The 20082-nt window shown below is 40.1% G+C and overlaps 2 protein-coding genes across 2 annotated transcripts in view; both read left to right on the top strand.

Moving 5' to 3' along the window:
- The first annotated feature begins 494 nt into the window (after window positions 1–494).
- On the top strand, window positions 495–9492 carry LOC117460739 (MAGUK p55 subfamily member 4-like). The gene is made up of 4 exons (XM_034102281.2): window positions 495–581; window positions 7488–7565; window positions 7652–7735; window positions 9187–9492. Exons 1-4 carry the CDS (start codon window positions 495–497, stop codon window positions 9463–9465), a joined length of 528 nt encoding a protein of 175 aa, XP_033958172.1. The 3' UTR covers window positions 9466–9492.
- Window positions 9493–11569: 2077 nt separating this feature from the next.
- The window catches only part of LOC117460721 (uncharacterized), a 14166-nt gene continuing 5653 nt past the window's right edge, over window positions 11570–20082 (top strand). Inside the window, exon 1 of the mRNA XM_071205919.1 lies at window positions 11570–11758. Within this exon, the coding sequence (XP_071062020.1) occupies window positions 11570–11758 (189 nt within the window). The remainder of the gene's footprint in view (window positions 11759–20082) is intronic.

Genomic DNA, 20082 nt, shown 5'->3' with positions numbered 1-20082 from the left:
AACTCTGGTTAGTTTTGTGCTCCTCAACCTATTGGGAATCAGAATCACAATTTAGTTTACACATAGGCTACAAGGAAAGTGCCTTGAATATACTTTGAACAAACATGATAAATCAAGTTCTTACTTTCAGCAGGTAGTCGCCCTTCTCCGGGCAGTGCACTGCCTTGGTGACCTGCCCATCGGTCATGTTTAAAAACACTCCAAGGTGGTGACCGTAGAGCGAGGCCAAGAAGCCAGTGACATACCCAAATAGCTTCCACTGGTCCATATTGAAGTGTTGGACTTCCAGTTTTGCTGCAATGACAAGGGAAATAAAAGATGTATTATTTCATCCATTTATTTGAATTGCTACATCACCCTGTTAATTATAACAGATGGATTATAACTTACAGAGGAGTTTGGGGATTGCCAATAGTGCCAGCCTGCGGCACTCGCATAGCTCCTCCATGGAGTGAAGGGTAGCCTCCTTCTTCTCCCTCACGTGCATGGCGTGAATGGCAAGTGGCCGTGCCCACGACCTGATGGATGCTCTCAGCTCCCTGATGGCCTTAACAATGTTCGTGTTGCTGACACACAAGGACGTAGGTGGGGTCTCTTGAAAAAAAAAACAGGAACTGGCACACATTCTTGAGGTAATGCAATGTTGTGGGCCATTGAGCATTCTCTTAGATGTGACACCCATCTACAATAAAAAGACACAAGCACAAGATAAAAATTAGCCCTCCTGTTATACTAGTTTTAGCAAAAATATTGTCCTGGGTCAATTTGACTATCAATGAAATCAACATTTAGTGCAATTGAGTTATTCACCTCTGTGTGTGTGTGTGTGTGTGTGTGTGTGTGTGTGTGTGTGTGTGTGTGTGTGTGTGTGTGTGTGTGCGTGCGCGTGTGTGTGGCAGGAGTGTGTGTGTGTGTCTGTGTGTGTGTCTGTGTGTGTGTCTGTGTGTGTGTCTGTGTGTGTGTGTGTGTGTGTGTGTGTCTGAGAAAAACTATGTACAGTTGGGCTGAAAAGCAACTGTTTTCTTATCCTAGTTTGCTTTTCAAACTGGGATAAGAAAACAGCGGAGAAGCCCCTTAGCTGTGATATACTGAATATATATGCCACGGCCTGTCGTGAGCTATTGCTTAAATATATCATAGTTTTTTATTTTATTTGTCTTTATTTTTATTAGATCATAGATATTTACGTAATGACATGATGTCATGTCATGACACTCATCTACAATAGGTGGCAGCAGAGTGGCAGTATGCAAAGACCTGTTTGCGATTAAAACAGAGAAGAAGAATGTGACACGCCTATCATACTGTTGATTCCTTTACAGCGTGCAGTTGTATCCTTTTGAAGACAGCGAAATTGTTCATCTATCTATATATATATATATACATATATTTCTCATCCGACCAATTTTTGGAACAAGATGTCCCATCTCCTTGGACGTCCAATGAGGTACATTTAAACTTTTATTCGATCGTTTTCGAAAATGTATACTTTCGCGCCATTTTAGTTAAGACAAAATTGACATTTTTTTCAAGCGTTTTAAGTGGAAGTGTGAAGTGAATATGTGGAATCTCAGCTTTCATATGATAACTAGTTTGTGCAGGTTGCATGAAACATACAATATTTATACGGCGAGTGTGTTAGCACCATGGTTAGCACCATGCTAACCCGCATCAGAGGTCCACTCATCAGACAAGCTCCCTAGCTTCGTTTGATGATTGATCAGTAATGGCGCGTTTCCACTGCAGCGCGGAGCTCGCTTTAAGCGTGCCGAGCCGTGCGGAGCCCGTTTTTGGTTGCGTTTCCACTTGGCCTAGTACCGGCTAGCGGGTCCTAATTCACAGTTTTTCTGGCCCCATAAAATCGTGGTTCTAGGGCTGAGTATGCTAAACTAGTCGGCTACAACTACAACAAGAGGCACATATTTGACCGTGATTTAATTGTAATACACGTTTTAAAATGATGCCAAAGTAACAACATACTGACATCAGTTAGTAAGTTTAGTGATGTTACCAATAGTATAATATGCCCACGGCTGTGATTGACAACCTGGACAGCCAGTCAGAAGCTAGAATGCCAACCTAGAGAGCCAATCAGAACCTAGAACGGGCTGCAGGGCTGGCCAGACTATTGCATTAGGATAGTCATATGCTCATGATATTCCAAGTTAAATGATATAATATTATAATGTTAAATAATTATATGAAATAATATTAATATTCAATAATATTAATATTCAATAATAAGGACACAGAGATGTGTGGCCAATTCACTATTGCATTCATTTTAGTGATTGACATTACTGTGCATGATATTGTATTCCTTGAAGTTGGTTATTTAATACTGGTACAAGTGCTCTCATAATGACTATTAGAACAGACGTGCAATAGATGCCATGTGTACATTGAAAAGATAATACATTTGCAACATAGGTAGTCCAAATGTTTGGAAATGCATGTGTGTGTATAATAGGAAGATGATATAAGATACTATATGTATGCATGTAGTACCACCCTTGCTAGCGATTCCCTCTCTAGTTTAGCATACTCAGCTTCGTTGTCCCTGGCCATAGAATCACGATGTTATGGGGCCGGAAAAAACTGGGGGGAAATAGACACTAGCCGGTCCTACACTATATAGAAAGGCCACCAAAAACTGTCCTGGCCTGGACGCTAAAGGACGTTAAAACGGGGCTAGCCGCTGCAATGGAAATGCGCTATAACATACCTTATTCTTACTCCGAGCACTACTTCTGCTCCTCCGTCGCTTCACACTTGCAGAGGGCGATTTCTCAACTGGCCGAACTGGTGTCCTGGTCGGTGATGAAAGACCGATGGTACTGCATCTCCATTAAGTAATGGTTGTTCCATAAATCCCATGTTATGTTTTATCATACTCTCAGTAGTCGTCCGGAAATTTGAAATATTCGCTGCATACATGAGCCTGTGAATCTCTCGGTTCGGGCCGGCCACATTTCGCTAGCCACTGCCTCCGAATGTACTTCTTACGCTTACCTTTTGGCAACAGATGGAACCGAGCATTCCGTGGATTGTTCCTATCAGAATTGTGGCAATATTTCGCGATACAGTGAGGCATATTTGAAGAGAGAAAGTACAGTAAATAACATGGAGATCAACGTGTCTTCGAAAACCAAACGCATGGTTGACGTCACGTCCGGAAAATGGCGGCGCCCACAGTGTTGATGTTATTTCGGTATATAATCAGTTTAAAATCACTGATAATGTCATCGGATTAAAAAAAAAAAAGAAAGACTGGCAGAGACTGGTCTGTTTTATCGGATGATAATTATTTAAAAATGAGTGTCATGAGCATACCATTCCTTTAAATGAGTGTGCAAGTTTTATGTATTGCCAGCCGCGTAACCAATTTTAGTTGAACAATGCCGACAAACAGCTTTGGTTCGGTCCACCTGTCTTTGTCCGTCATCCTTGTACGTAACTGCGAAACCAAAATGTTCCCAAACCGGAGACTTCAATGATGCTGGAGGATTTTCGAGCTCAACTTTATCTGCGTTCGCCATTTCGACAGTTCCTCAAATTACTGATTACATTTGAACGCATCCCTCTGACCAGCTCGTCCAATGAATTGACTTGCTCGCTCTATGCGTTGAACCCAAGCGGCAAACTCTGGGGAAGAGCCGGGAAGCCAATACGGAAGTGCCACACACTGAAGTTCATATATTGGCCGATAGGCGATGGCTGCAGAAAGGAGCAATTTCCATAGACCCCCATGTTAAAATGCCCAATTTTACAGCAGAAAAAAACATGTTTCTCTCCCTGGCTCCATACATTTTATTATCGATATAGTTAGATTCCACCTTCATGATTATGGATCTGTGAGTGAATTGTTTTCTAAAGCGACCCTTTTATTTATATTAGGTCTTAAAGTTTGTGCATCAATTAGGGCGTGGTCACATTGAGTGACGGCTCTGTCAAGTGCCTGCCGCTGTTAGCTTCTTGTCTCTCTGCTAGCTGCTCCGTGAAGCTACAGGCACTCTGCCTGCTCAGCTCATCCAGGAAACACAACTTGTAGCCGGCCGTGGTTGTTTGTTCTTCATGCTTATATATCGGACTATTGTGACTCGCTCTGCGGTTAAAACAAACGGTGCATGAATGCGGTAAGTAAAATTCGAGTCCTTTATTTATGTGTTAATGATTTTAATCAGCTACGTAATGAATAGTAAGGCTTGGGTTAGCATGTAAGCTAGTGGTAGCTACATCGGTGCTAACGATGCTAATCGTAGCCTCCAAGTTAAAATCATAGACTGTATATATAAAGGTTAAAACGAAATAGACAAGTGTTAAGTGGGATAATACTGTTGAACAAACGGCTTCTGTTTGAGGTTGATAAAATAAGGTTACATCCTTGTAATTTAGAGATATTTTATTATGAAGGTAGAACTGTATGCATCTAAGGTTAATTTAAATTGGCTATGCTCAAGTATGTAGACAAGCTAATGTCGTGTATGTGAAATCAACCTCACAATAAGATGTGTGTATATTACAATTATTAATGTCATATTTCAAGATGATTACTTAGATATTACAATATGGTTGATTGAGCTGGAGTTCATTATCGAGCTTACACGTTAACGTCATAGTCATCTGAAGAACGAACCCAAACCTTGTTGTTTTTATTAATTGCATTACCAAATGGGTATCAAATAAACAGTAAGCATTGGTAACACAACTTCCAAAGTTACAGTAAAATAAAAAGGACCCTGACTCGGACAATACACTATCCAACATGTTCAACAGAAGAGAATCAGTCATATTGTTTGTACACATGGTACTTTACATATATATATCTGTTTGTTTAAGGTGTCCAGGTGATGCAGACAGGCTGGACCAGAGAGTGAGAGACAGAACTGGACTCCTCACAGCAGTGAACTTCAGCTCAGCTACAAAGACTCTTTTGTCATACTGTACAAAGAATCAAGAAAGATATTGGTTTAAATGAATGAAGTATTGACTTGAATACACTGATATACATTCCAATACACAATACTAAATACTAGATCACCTACACATCAGCTAAGTTGAGGGTTTATTCCATGCAAAAAGTTAGCAATATGACTTTGTCAGCTTTCTAATTTAATGTATTGAAGGCAAAGATATTTAACACATAGTGAGAACTGCTACTATTTATCTCTCAATATTGTCTGTAAAAACGTGGTAAAAGTTATTCTTTCAGTGAGACAACAGAGCAAGCTTCTACAGTTGCACTACGTTTTGTAACAGTTAAATATTATTTTGATAATAACATATATTTCAATGTTGATGAACTTCATACTGTTCATTCATAATCTGATTGCTCACTGTTAAAAAAACCATTACAATTACAAAATAATTATATCTACAGCCCCTAAACACACAAACACAACGCTTTCATAAATAACACACTTGTTCTGCAATAATATGTTTTATGTTTCCTGTCATTTTTGTTAGGAAAGGACATGCCTGAAAGACACGACATTATCTCCTTCTCTGAGGGTCAAGAAGAGCATCCAAGAGGAACATTAAAAGCTGATGTTATGAGACACTCCATCAGCTGATTATTTCTATTTGCCTCACTTTATGAGCTTTACATTGCTTGTGCCTTGTACCGCAGAGTTTGCAACATCACAAATAAATGGGGCCAATCTTCAGTCAGATGTGAATGTGTAATCTAACATTTTCAGTAAGAATAATGGACGAAAGGAGTGCAAATACAAATACAATTTATTGAAATGTGAACCAAAAGTTAATCAAATGTTTTAAATAAAAAGCACATATGGACAGAAGGTGTAAACCTATTAAATGTATAAGTAAACACATTTAGTCAAATAACGTGACAGACTAGGCCTGTGCAGTTGGTATGAGCTGTGCCCAGCATGGGCTCCTCCATCAGCCCTGGTCCTCCTCGCTGAGGAAAGACCCTCAGTCCTCTCCAAACCAACAGACAGGACGTCCATCACACGGAGGTTTCTCCCTGAAGTCTCTGCAGCCCTCTGGACACCACGCTGTCTCAATCCGTCCACACTGAATATGAGAGGGGGAAAATGAAAATAATAAATGCTTTAGACAATAAGAAATGTAAAGTTGACTGTTGAGTTGCTCAGTTTTTTTAGATTGTCAATACTATTACTGTATAACTAATATATCAGGTTAAGAGGCACATTCAAATAAAGATTGGTCTTTAAATACATGTTGTCTTTTGAATTGTTTGTCTAAAGTCAAGGATCTAGAACTGGTACTTAGTTTTAATGATACAGTCTGGTTATTATGCTGTTTGGAGGAGGCCTCACAGGTAAGAGCACTAACTAGCTACCATCACATGTACCTTAGCTTGACTTAAACGTATAATTAAGTGATATCAAAATACAAATAACTAATGTCATGCAAACATATTAATATTTGCTTGATTCCAGTGTTGAATTTAGCAGAATTGCATACAAACATTAAGGGGTTTTAAGATTCTGAAGTATTATGCTAAAAACTCAATAACTTAGATTATTATTTATAGTTTTGCTGAATAGTTTTATGTCCGCTTACCTTAGAAACGTAAAATGCGACGGAAGTGTGCAGATGGGGAGCATGTTAGCTTAGCTTGGTAGCTTCAGCTAGCTCTGGAACTTCCAGCTCGGTGGCAGCAGGTCCCTCCTCGGCTCCGCCTCTTTGCCCTTATTTGGACAGGCGGGAGTTGAACTCTTGACATCACTGTCGAGCCGTTAGTGGCCGACTCCGCCTACTAAGGGCTTCACGGCAACTCTGCAGATTCCTATGGGTGACGTCACGGACCCTACGTCCATTTATATATACAGTCTATGGTTGAACCCAATGTGAGCAAATTACTCTGAATGCTGCGACGCAGCACCTGAGATTACTTCCAAGAAGTTGTTCACGTTCTCAATTTTTTACGTTTAACGTTATATTCGTTCGGTACACACGTGTACCGAACCGAAGGGCCCGTACCGAATCATTTCGGTACGTACTATTAGTGATTAGTCACTCATATTCTTTTTATTTGTTATTACCTCCACAGGCAATACAGATGGACATACAAGCACAATTAAAATGACTTGAATAGATATGGTTAATTTGACATAACAGAGCGCACAAGCAGGGAGACAAACTCGTCTCAATAAAATATAACCATGGATGAAAATAAAGATATGTTAGCCACAGGTGTTTGATGGCTGTGAAATGTAAAACATCTAATCCTTTATTTCACAAAATGTTTCCTTTTTTGTCAAATACAACGTTGGTAACAAATTCTACTTTCATTTGACCTTCAATAGATTGTCCTAGGATGGGATGTGAACACAAATAACTCTCTAGATGTAGGAAACCAATCATTTAACGGCATGTCAAAGACAGGTTGAGGGAAATGTGGGCTTAGATACAAACATAAAAGCCTCAAGGTGTTTAATAATACATTTGAAACTTGAAATGTTATTTCTTTATCATCATTTTAACATTGTTTTCAGGTTTACGAGTGTCTCCAAACGTTCCTGAGTGATTCCCCAGCTCCGGCTCTGGACTACGCTTCAGGACTCTCACTCCAGGTTACTCTTCTTTTATGTTTTATTACCAACTCACATTCATCTGGTGGAAGCCTTTCATTATAAATGTCGGACTTTGCTTTGTGTAGTTGCTGATTGACATCAGATCGTTGCCGGGCTGCTCTGAAGAGGCCAACGAGCTTTACCGCCTCCTGAGACAGCCTCACCTGCAGGTAGGAAGTCTGAATGTGTTGTCTTTTTATCATTGGATATACTTTGCATATATCATTTACAGCAACATAACTTCATGGACAAGCTGAGAAACCAAGTCTCCTTTGAGCAGCATCTCATTCATGTCATTTATAGGCATTTAAATTCACTTTCCATTTAAGAAAAGGCACAAAAACATGTTGAAACAAAACTTAATTTATATTAAGTTGGGTTATAATTAGGGATGTCCCGATCACCTTTTTTTGCTCCCGATCCGATTCCGATCATTTGATTTTGACAATTTGCCGATACCGATTTTTCCCGATCCGATCTTTATGCAATGCATTAAGAAAAAAAAAAGGTAACAGATAACGGCTGGTCATCCAATGCGATGAATTCAGCTATCTAGTTATTTGTATGGCCTTTTCACTGATCTGGGGCAGTTTCTCTTTCCTTTTAAAAGTCTCTGAAAGTGTCGGTTGTTTCAGTGCCGTTACCTGAGTGGCCGCTGTGTACTCGCCGTGTTGTTGTTGGTGTTTGTTTCTCAGGTAGCGTATTAGATTGGTCGTGTTGAACGTAGCTCTGTTCTTTCCACCACGCGGAACCTCCGCCTTGCAAACATTGCATCTGGCTGTTACACTGCCTTCGCTTTCAATTTTATAATACTTCCAAACTCCTGACATTTTCTCTGTCCCGACTCCCGAGTCACCAGCTGAACGTAGCCTCTCGTTAGCTTACTGCTACTATTAGACACTGCGCCCACTCTGTTGCCAGATTTCAGAGAAATAAGCAACCAGGTCTATGAAAACAAGCCCAAAGAAAGCAACACATACATGATGTTGTGTAATTTTAAACCAAAACTAAGTCCTCAGGATGACTTTAAGACGTGAACATGGTAATTTTTGTTTTGTAACATTAAATAAATAAAAAAAAATGTATAAAAAAAAAAAAAAAAAAATCCCGATCCCCGATTTTTTTCTCCCGATCTTTTGAAAATCACGTGATCGGCTCCGATCCCCGATCACGTGATCGGATCGGGACATCTCTAGTTATAATACGAACATGCAGCAAGAAGTGCTCCACTAGATTCAAACAACAACAAAAAAGGAAACTAAAAATATCAACAATAACATGCTATAATTAAATAAAAAGCCAATCCAATAAACACAAGGGATGATCAAATGTTTTTTAAAACAAAGATTAAAGCATGCATGGTGAGGACGGTTTAAAGGCACACGAAGTGACTGTTATTTTGAATATGTTGATTGTTGTGCTTTTATTTATGTGTGCATGTGTATAAATGTGTCTGTTGAATGTGTGTACATATTTTATACATATTTTGTATTCCTCGGGATTGTGGGAAACGCACAAACTGAAAGATTGACAATAAAGTTGACTTTGACATGAAAGTTGTGAAAATGAACCAGAATAGCTTGTTTTTGCTTATAAACTGATGGCTGGTGATCTCTTGCAGGCTCTGCTCTCAGCTCACGATACGGTGGCCCAGAAGGACTACGAGCCAGTTCTGCCTCCGATGCCCGACGAGCTGCCGGAGGAAGAGGAGGCCACCAGGACCGTCTGCCTGGTGAAGAACAAACAGCCTCTGGTGAGCTACACAACCAAAGTCTCCTCAATCCGTCATGTAACACCTCGAAAGAATCTTTGTTTCTTAGAACACATTACAAATTGCATCAGTGGAGAAATTCTGCACATAGTAGGTCTTAACACATATATCAAGATATTTGTCACATAACACACAAATATAGGGACACAAAAGGAACATGGAATTAGTGATTTGAGTGAACTGACCCTTTAGACTGCATTTCATGTGTAGGAGAGTTGCTTTGTGATTTGTGTTTGTATTTTAATATGTAGGCTTTTTTATTTGTGCCAAATTGAAATCGGCGGACTGCATCCAACAGAGACCAGATGTATTGGTTTTAACTGAACTTTAAGGAAGACAATCATGGTATAAAGGAAACATATGAGCATTGTTCACAAAGCAAACTTAATCCGTGTGCCCTCCTCGGGCATTTTTGTACATTTTTCCTGACTTTTTTTTTTAATTTGGTAATCATTTCAGCTGTGTTACAGCTTTTGGCATGGAATTCTGTAAGAAGTCTTCTTTTGAGTCAAATTTTTTAAATCCATTGTCGTTTACACTTATGTCTTTTGTATACTCTCGTGATGCATTTTGTACCCTCCGGACACCTTCGTGGCAAAAATGTACACGCCCATAATAACTGCTATTAAATCATCATACATGAATTTTTTTTTCTACTTTTTTTTTCATGAATCGTTTAAACAGCTTATAACGTACTCAAAACTACCAAACATTCAATAATATTCTGGATTTTAACCCTTTAAATGCCTGTTTCATTATCTGAATTATCTCATTATTTATTAAAAAAAGAACACAAAAAATGAAAAATGTTCGATATAATTAGTAGAGGGATGGAACTTTGGTGGCTATTAGAGTCTTGGATGAGTCAAAGATTAGCAACAAAATTGATTTGACTGCATTATTATTTTTTACGTAGTCTTGGATACTACCTCTGGACACCTTCGTGGCAAAAAATGCCTCATTGACTGCCATTCAAACCACCTTTTTTGATCTCACTGCCATTGCAGTATAAACCATGCATTTTGTAATGTCAGCATTTCGGGGCCCCAACTGTGTGTGTGTGTGTGTGTGTGTGTGTGTGTGTGTGTGTGTGTGTGTGTGTGTGTGTGTGTGTGTGTGTGTGTGTGTGTGTGTGTGTGTGTGTGTGTGTGTGTGTGTGTGTGTGTGTGTGTGTGTGTGTGTGTTTTGAAAGATTTGCTCGAGTAATTAAAAAACAACTGTTAGTTTGTTTACGCACCTGGCAGCCAAATGTTAACATGCAGTTTGGCTGAGGGGTTATTTCATGAGTGAGCAGAGAAGGAGAAAGTCCTGGAGCCAAGAGTAGGAGCTAAAATGAAGAGGCATTTCACTGCAGAAGAGGCCGTATAAATGGTCATGCAGCCTTCATCTGCAAGCGATGACTCTTATTCTGAAGAAACAAGCTCCGAGTCTGACATTGGATTATCTCTGGAATCCTCCACAACTGAGAGTGCTTCTGAATGTTTGTCTGAAAGTGGGGAGGACACTGAGGATCCGGCCCATCCTAGCAGTGAGTGGACAGGGAAAATGGGCAAGTCTGGTCTCCATCTCATGCCGAGACGCTGCGCTACATTCAGGCACCCACCGGCATGATTCCAGGGCCCACAAGATATGCCATATCAAGAATTTATGATGTGGCATCCTCTTTTGACCTTTTCTTCACTCCCGACATGATTCAGCTAATTTTACAGATGACAAATCTCTATGGGAGGCGTTCAGTGTCGGGATGGAACGATGTGGATGCTGAAGAGATTCGGGCTTACATGGGACTTCTCATCCTGGCGGGTGTGTACCGGTCCAAAGGGGAATCTACCCGCAGCCTGTGGGTTGACCAGAGTGGGAGACCAATCTTCAGGGCGACCCTGTCCCACAAACGCTTTGAAATGATAAGCGCCAGCCTCCGATTCGATGACCGAGTCACGATACAAGCTCGATACAAGAAGGACAAGCTTACAGCTTTCCGAAATATGTGGGACAAGTGGACAGAGCGCCTCCCACTCTTGTTCAATCCAGGGGAAGACATCTGTGTCGATGAGCAGCTCGTAGCCTTCAGAGGCCGCTGCAAATTCCGGCAGTACATCCCCAGCAAGCCAGCGAAGTACGGGCTGAAAATCTGGATCACCGCAGATGTCGCCACATCATATGCCTGGAGGTGTCAGGTGTATACTGGAAAAGCCGCTGGTGAATCTCCGGAGAAGGGCCAGTCATCCTGGACATGACTGAGGGGCTCAAGGGTGTCACACTTACATGTGACCATTTTTTCACTTCCTACTCACTTGCCCAGGAGCTTCTGAAGAAGAAAGTGGCCCTGGTAGGGACCATCAGGGCAAACAAGCCTGAGCTTCCCCCCAAACTGAAGCAGACTAAGCAGAGAGCTCCAGGTCCCATGCTGCAGGACTTGCTGGTCTGCTGCTGGAAATGAACTGAGCTAAACTGAACACACACACACACACACACACACACACACACACACACACACACACACACACTTGTTTTGCTCAAACACACACACACATACATCACATATTCAAAGCCTGGATATTTCTGTTTCAAATGTGTTCCTATTTCATATGTTCTGTTGTGTTCTCTTTTGTTGTTGAAGTTTTCAAAGTTGTTGCAGTTTGCCCAATAAATGTTCACATCGATGACTCAGACATTGATTTGAAAATTATTTCAAATGCACAAATCACTGTTGGCCCCCCTGGTAGTCACACGGCTCGATATTATAAACATAATTTCACGGATCGGCCTACAGTGGGAAAATGGTTGATTCTTGTGGAATACAGTAAAAATGTCAAATATAAAAACTTTTCTTCTAGATGAAATGCTGACATTACAAAATGCATGGTTTTATACTGCAATGGCAGTGAGATCAAAAAAGGTGGTTTGAATGGCAGTCAATGAGGCATTTTTTGTCACGAAGGTGTCCAGAGGTAGTATCTAATGCTACGTAAAAAATAATAATGCAGTCAAATCAATTTTGTTGCTAATCTGACTCATCCAAGACTCTATTAACCACTAAAGTTCCATCCCTCTACTAATTATAATATCGATTTTTTTTTTCCATTTTTTGTGTTTTTTTCGTAAGACAAAATGAAATAATTCAGGGCAGGCAGGCAATGACATCCTGGTTGCAGCTGAGGATAAAGTCCTGTCTGGTTTCTGGCCAAAGAGTTCCCGGAGCGGACCTCACGGCCTACCGTAGCTACTGTGTCACAGCTCTTCTGATTCGACACAAGCTATCTAAAGAGGCAGTGGTGGAGTTCCAGGTAAGTGCTTCTGACCAGAGGTGGGAAGTAACTAAGTACATTTATTGAAGTACCGTTAGGACTGTCACGATAATTCATTTTATTGGACGATAAATGTTCCTCAAAATTATTGTGATAATATTGTCATATACATATAACTAGGGTTGGGTATCGTTTGAATTTCCACGATTCCGATTCTACTTTTCAATTCCGGTTCTTAACGTTCTCAATTCCGATTCTTTGAGGGGCAGGGTAAAAAAATGATACATGCTTCTTCCACCAAAAAAAATTACATTTATTCGAGAAACTTTTACACAGGTTAGTTTACAGTAATATTCACATTAATCAGTCTGTTTATATTCACTGCTATGTAACTGTAACCTGAGAACCACTGAAGTGCAGTGCAACAGTCCAACTTTTAAAGAACAGTGCTTGTTTAGAAAAACAAGCATATCTGCCTTCTCAGGGATACCTGGAAGAAATGTTTGAACATTTTAAAGTAAAATGCTTCAATCTGGTGCACTTTAAGCAGAATGACTAGAGCAGGGGTGGCCAACCCGCGGCTCTCGAGCCGCATGCGGCTCTTTGCCTAGTTTCATGCGGCTCTTCAGTTCATATCAAATTTTATATGTGTGAGTTTGGGGGAGAGACACTGACTCCTGACTAGTGTTGCACGGTGTACCGATACTTGAAAGGTATAACGCGATACTCTGCCGTTAAAAACGTTACGATTCCTCCGTTTCATTAGTATCGGTACTTTAAGAATGACGGGAGAAAGCGCCGTTTTAATAAGAGCTGTGTGTGTTCAGCGCTCTGCTTCCACTCCCTGCACTGCAGCCGTGCCTGCAGTCCCTCCCCTCTCAAGCACGCCTCCCCTCTCTCGTGCACGCGGACACGCGCTAGCTGCCAGAGCATGTGAGAAAACGAGAAGCATGGCTGCAAGTGGGAGTGCAACTGCCGCTGCGCCTCGGCTTGTTGACAAAAAAGACGCCAGAAGCGAAATTTGGAAGTATTTTAGCTATATCCCTGACAGTGAGGGCAAGCCTACGGACACCACGAGGCCTGTCTGTAAGAAATGTATTAATTTTATTTAATACGAATTCTTGTCATTTATTTTATTTATTGTTCTCATTGTTTAAACGTTTGTGTTATGGTTCTGGTGTGAAATAAAGCACAATAATTACATTTAAGACTGTTTCCCGAAAAAGAATCGGAATCGCAATTCTTGACTTGGTATCGAAACCAAAATGTTGGTATTGTGACAACACTGGCTACTCCTGACAGTTAAACCTGATATTTAGTAGGTCTGTTAAGTACTGAATGCTGATCATTCTGACGTAATTTGGCCGGTCAAAGTTGTTTGGGCTCGGATAAAATCGCTCCGTTACTTTCGTCCTGTGTTACTTTCGTCCCGGCTCTCCCTACGTGTGTATGTGTGGTGTCAGGTATCCGTATGAGAGGATGACACAGGGTTCGTACGGGTGCTTGAAATCCTTGAAAATGCTTGAAATTTGACGTGTTGTTTTCAAGGTTGGGAAAGTGCTTGAATTTTGGGAATGGTGCTTGAAATTGAGATAAAGTGCTTGAAAATGTAAATGCTTTACTTTTACAAAAAATTGCTGTCTGACTGAATAGTTCGCTTTTTAGATTAAAAGAAAAGAATTGCTTCGCTTCTACATAAAACAGCTCCGCTGCGGCCTTCCCGCGCTGTGCGCGCGACCTGCAAGTGTTTGTGTTACGTGTGACAGGGTTTCCGTTAGCCGGTAATTACCGGTTTTTAACTGGTAAAATTTATAAAAAACCGGTAAATTCAAAACCTGACGGTCAAAATGTCTGGTAATAATTAGGGAGGCTCCGATCGATCGGCCGCCGGTCATTATCGGCCGATATTCACTCTTAATAGTTTGATCGGTGCTCTCTATAAAGGCCGATCAGGAGAGCTGGATCTGATCGATATGGACATAAACGCGAGTGAAGTGTAACCGGACGCGAGAGAGATCAGATCAGCTGCTGAGTCTGACCGAGACACGCAGCTCTGCAGGATCACCTGAAGACCCGCCCTCTGTTTAGCGGGCTGCAGGAGCTGCTTGAGAAACTGACGGGCTGTCAGGAGAGAGAGAGGGGAAAAGAGAGGATCCGTTTCTCCCGTGTTATTATTCAAAGTTGATGTAAACTTCTGAATAATGTACGTTATCTACTACAAGTAGTTTGTTTGAATGTAATAATTATGTTGTTTGTTGTTTGTGGAATCATTTATTGAAAAATGAATCTGAATTTTTCGATCTGTTACGATTATAAACTGAAGCAATATAAAAATGAGCCCCGTGAACTGAGTTTTAAACTGAAGCATATCCGCTCATAGTCCGGTAATTACCTGCTAACGGAAACTCTGCTACACAACTATTATTATTATTATTGAAATATGACCGGTAAGTTTCAAATTAGTCCGGTAAAATAAATGCTGCCCGGACATTTGACCGGCGAGAGAAAATCCTAGCGGAAACCCTGACGTGTGACCTGGGCATTCTGATGAGAGTGATCGATGACAGTGTGCCAGGAGGTTGCCGTTTCAACGAGCGTTGGCTAGCAGAAGACCAATACAAGCCATGGCTAAGAGTAGGGTCAAGCCCACGAGTAGCCTCCTGCAAAGTTTGCAACAAATAACGATGCGAGAGTCTGCGCTGACGAGCAACATGAAAGGTACGCCGTAGAAGAGCATTTTAGATTAGGCTAACGTTGCATGTTACATTTGTTTAAGCTAACGTTAGCTAGCTGAATAGCAAACTCGATTGAGGGATAATAATAATTGCAGGGGACAATCATTTCAGAGGAGCGTTACAGTCGCCACCCTGTGGTCTTCAGAGGATGAAGCACTCACGGCATTTTGTGTTATAGTCATGAAATATAATCTATTGATTCGACACAGAGCGATTTTGAAAGCAATGTATTTCTACTGGTAGTATGTTTCGTGCCTAAACCAAATGTGACTTGCTCTATCGAAGTCAGTCACATTGACCCGAAGACACATTTTCGTTTGTATTACTGGTCTGGGGGAAGCTCGCGAGTGTGTTTGTGTATTTTTGCGTTTGTGTACCGGGGAAACACTCACAAGAAACACCGGCTGTTGTTATGCTTGCTGTGACGTTAAATTAGTCCGTTCTCCGCTTGTAATTATGCCGAAGCTTCAAAGTTGTATTTATCATCTGAATTTGCCGAAACAAGTTTAATATTTTGAAAGCCAATACTTTGTTTATTTGAAAACAGATGAAAATAAACTGTCTTTTATATAAAATTGAAGTATTATACAAGTAAAACTACAGAATGAACACAGTCTTCCTTTGAAGATGTATAAGTCAGGTGTCTTGAGTAGTCAGAATTACCTACAAATCATTGTACACATTTGTAAATATTATTTTCCACTTGTTACCATTGTGAGTCTATTTTTATGCAGCTCTGCGTGATTTTGTGGCTACAATTCAGGCTAATACGCTACCAGAGGTGGAATAAGTACTCAGATGTTGTACTTGAGTAAAAGTACAAGTACTCAGATATTGTTTGAGTAAAAGTAGAAGTACTCAGATCTTGTACTTGAGTAAAAGTAGAAGTACTCAGATCTTGTAGTGAAATTATAAGTACTCAGATCTTGTACTTGAGTAAAAGTACTCAGATCTTGTACTTGAGTAAAAGTAGAAGTACTCAGGTCTTGTACTGGTGTAAAAGTAGAAGTACTCAGATCTTGTTCTTGAGTAAAAGTAGAAGTACTCAGATCTTGTACTTGAGTAAAAGTAGAAGTACTCAGATCTTGTACTTGAGTAAAAGTAGAAGTACTCAGATCTTGTACTTAGTAAAAGTAGAAGTACTCAGATCTTGTACTTGAGTAAAAGTAGAAGTACTCAGATCTTGTACTTAGTAAATGTAGAAGTACCAGAGTGTAGGAATACTCTGTTACAGTAAAAGTCCTGCATTCAAAATGTTCCTCAAGTGAAAATAGAAAAGTATTCTCATCAAAATATAGTGAAAGTAGCGACAGTAAAAGTAGTCGTTGTGCAGATTGGTCCATTTCAGAATAATATATATGATATGTTTTCTAATGATTGATCTTGAAAGTGTTCTCAAAGCTGGTGAAGGTGCAGCTAGTCTGAATGGCTTTGTAGACTGCAGGGTAGCTGGTGGATTTACTCCAGGTGGAACTAAAGTCTGATTTAACACTTGATTATATTTCACATCATTCATCCACATCTGTGAAGTAACTAAAGGTGTTAAATACATGTAGTGCAGTAGAAGTACACCATGTACCTCTGAACTGTAGTGGAGTAGAAGTACACCATGTACCTCTGAACTGTTGTGCAGTAGAAGTACACCATGTACCTCTGAACTGTAGAGGAGTAGAAGTACACCATGTACCTCTGAACTGTAGAGAAGTAGAAGTACACCATGTACCTCTGAACTGTAGTGGAGTAGAAGTACACCATGTACCTCTGAACTGCAGTGGAGTAGAAGTACACCATGTACCTCTGACTTGCGTCACTACCAACCTAAAAGTACCTCAACAATTAATCAATAATGTATTGAAAAGTTATTTGGCTGATTGTTGTATATCGGCTCAGCCAGGTTATATGGGAGGCCCAGTCTACGTACAGATCACTAATTTTGAAATATTAAACTTAGTTTTCTTTTCTTTAATTTTTCATCCTCGTGTAGAATGCTATCACGAAACACACATTTGGTTGTTTATAGCATAAAGAACATCTGATTTAATGTGAGGTAGGGAAATAATCATTTGAGTATGTGTATATAAATATGTAATTTACAACGGCTGTAAGATGCTTGAAAAGCTGGAAAATGCACCTTGAAAATGCTTGAAAAGTGCTTGAATTTGACTTTGGAAAAGGTGTAAGAACCCTGATGACAGCGCATCTAATTTTTATGTGGCCCAAGAGCCAATCACAATAATACCTGCGATGCAGTGAACCAATCACCTTTGAGGGGAGGAAAACCTATCGTTGATTAAACACTATCCAGTGTTTGCCCTACCATTGTCTTGGAGGGGTGCTGCGCCCCGCCATCGGAGCCCCGCGCCCCCCCTGAAATTCAAGGTGTTTAAAAAAAATTAAAATATATATTATTATTATTATTTTTAATATATATATATATATTATTTTTTTTTAAATATATACAGCACCAAATTGCAAATAATCTATGACTACTGTCACTTTTCACATTGAATATGTGCTCTTTTACTAAATAAACTAAACGCTTTCATTTTAAGTTGTGAGTTTAGTGTTTTTGACCCTAAGAAACACTGATGCATTAATCAATAACAATAATCCACAGCTCCTCTCTCTGCTCCAGAGGATTTAAAAAATATATATCCCAATGCCACAAAAATGCATCAGTGACGTGGTTGAAATCTTGTCTCCAGAAAACAAAAAACTGAAACAACCGGTATCAGTGACTGTGTGTTTGATGTGGCTCTTTGCAGTAACAGAGAAAAAATGTGGCTCTTAACCTCTGTCTGGTTGGCCACCCCTGGACTAGAGACTAGATCTAGGGGGTACAACTCTAAACACCCATATGAAAAAGATCGGTTTACATTTTAATAATTAAATAACAGGGTTCGTACGGTCATTGAAAACCTGGAAAAGTCATGGAATTTCAAAATGCAAATTCCAGGCCCTGGAAAAGTTATGGAAAACAATATTTTTCCCAAAGTTTTGGAAAAGTCATGGAAATGTAACTAAAGTTGCGTCAAATTTACATTTTATCTAATCGCCGAAATAATCTGCGGTCGCCAGCTGTTATGTGCCATCATGACGCGCATGGTGTTATTTTTTAATATATGAAGCGCGAGCTGTGTGCTCGAGTCTTCCTGCCTGTCGGCTGCACTCTGCTGCTCCGGGATGAAGGTCAGCTACATTATCTACGGTACGTTCGTTAACTGTGCGGAGTCACTGTGGCACAGACTCCTCCGCTGGTGAACAGCTGTTAGAACGGGCCGTTCAGGTGTTCAGAGCAGAGCGGCAGAGCGTGATGTGAACTGAAACGTTTTTCTGTCGCAATATTATCGTTGAGCTAGCTAGCATACATTGTCACTATCTGCTAACGTTAGCTTTAGCCTTCGTTTTCTAATCGTTTTTTTCATAGGCTATAAACAGAGGTGGTATAAGGATAGTGTTATGCTGGATTCGTTATTCTCGCGTCCAGGTAAAAAGCTTAAAAAGGAGACTAAATGGAGTCTCTGAGAAGGTTCAAAATTGGTACTTTAATTAATAAAAAGCGCGGTAATGTTACAAGCAGGATATTGTTCAGTCAGGAGAGAAAGTCTGCAGCATTCCTCTCCCAGGTGCTGGCCGTGCAGAAGAGACCTTCCAAGCATTCGTCTCTCCCGCTTGCTGGCTGTTCGCTCCTCCTCTCTGGGAGCTGTAGTGACGCAGGGGACTTCCCCCCCTCGTTCTCTTGTGTCCGATATCGCGTTAAACAGAGGATTTCGACATTTTACATTCATTGCTTACTTCCACATGCCTTTTCTCCTCCTTATCTCTTTCATAACTTTATATGTTAACGGCGTCAATAGCCACTTTAATGATACTAATGGGCAGTAGTCCCGGATGTCGTCATGACGGATTTTCAGAATAAAAGCTTGGTATTGGGAACTTCCGGGTTTTTCCAGAATAAAATAGCATTTAAACTGACGGTATGTTTAAGGTACATTATGCCATAAAACATTGATTTTAATTTCTAACAGTCCCTCCTTACACACCTAAAAGGTGTGTATAATACTGAAATCAATGAGTTCTTCATCTGAACTCTGCATAGTACATAACTCATATTAAAAACATACAATCAAAATGGAATGGTTCAATAGCCTCAACTTTACAAAAAATACTTTGACTGTGTTTAAACATAAAAGTGTTCCCTTGTGCATAACTTCTCGTGTTAACATTCAATATCATTCTTCAAAATGGCAGCAATGGCTTGGTATTAGAACATTTCTTCCTCCCTCCTTTCACAGAAACCTTTCCCACACCACGCTCAGTGTTAAGGCACTTGTTTTTACAAAGTCAAAAGAAACAAACCATTTTAAAATAGCAATGATTTATAAAACATGAGATCTACCATATTAGAATAGTGAAAAAATAATAAAGAATAAATAAACTATCTTGGAATAGTGTAAAGTAAATTGAAATGGATTCACTCCATTTTAGCATTTTAGTTTGCTCACTTCTTCACATGATTTCATAATTTAAAGTATCACATCAGCTGGACATTCACTGAACAATCTCATCATTTTCATCAATATCTGTATATGGGTCGTCTTGTTCTGCTAGCATTTGTAACCGTCTCCTCATGAGAAATGTACCCTCCCTCCTTTCATACCATTTAAGGTATGAAAGTAATATGTTCTCTAGAATAGGCCGTCGTGATCAATCGGTACGTTAGGACATGGAAATGCAACATCTAGGCCTTTCCTAGGCCCCCC

The sequence above is a fragment of the Pseudochaenichthys georgianus genome, chromosome 2 (genome assembly GCF_902827115.2).
Source record: "Pseudochaenichthys georgianus chromosome 2, fPseGeo1.2, whole genome shotgun sequence".
NCBI classification, from domain to species: domain Eukaryota; kingdom Metazoa; phylum Chordata; class Actinopteri; order Perciformes; family Channichthyidae; genus Pseudochaenichthys; species Pseudochaenichthys georgianus.
The sequence above is the reverse complement of the archived record's forward strand: the minus strand, read 5'-3'. Positions and strand labels throughout refer to the sequence as shown.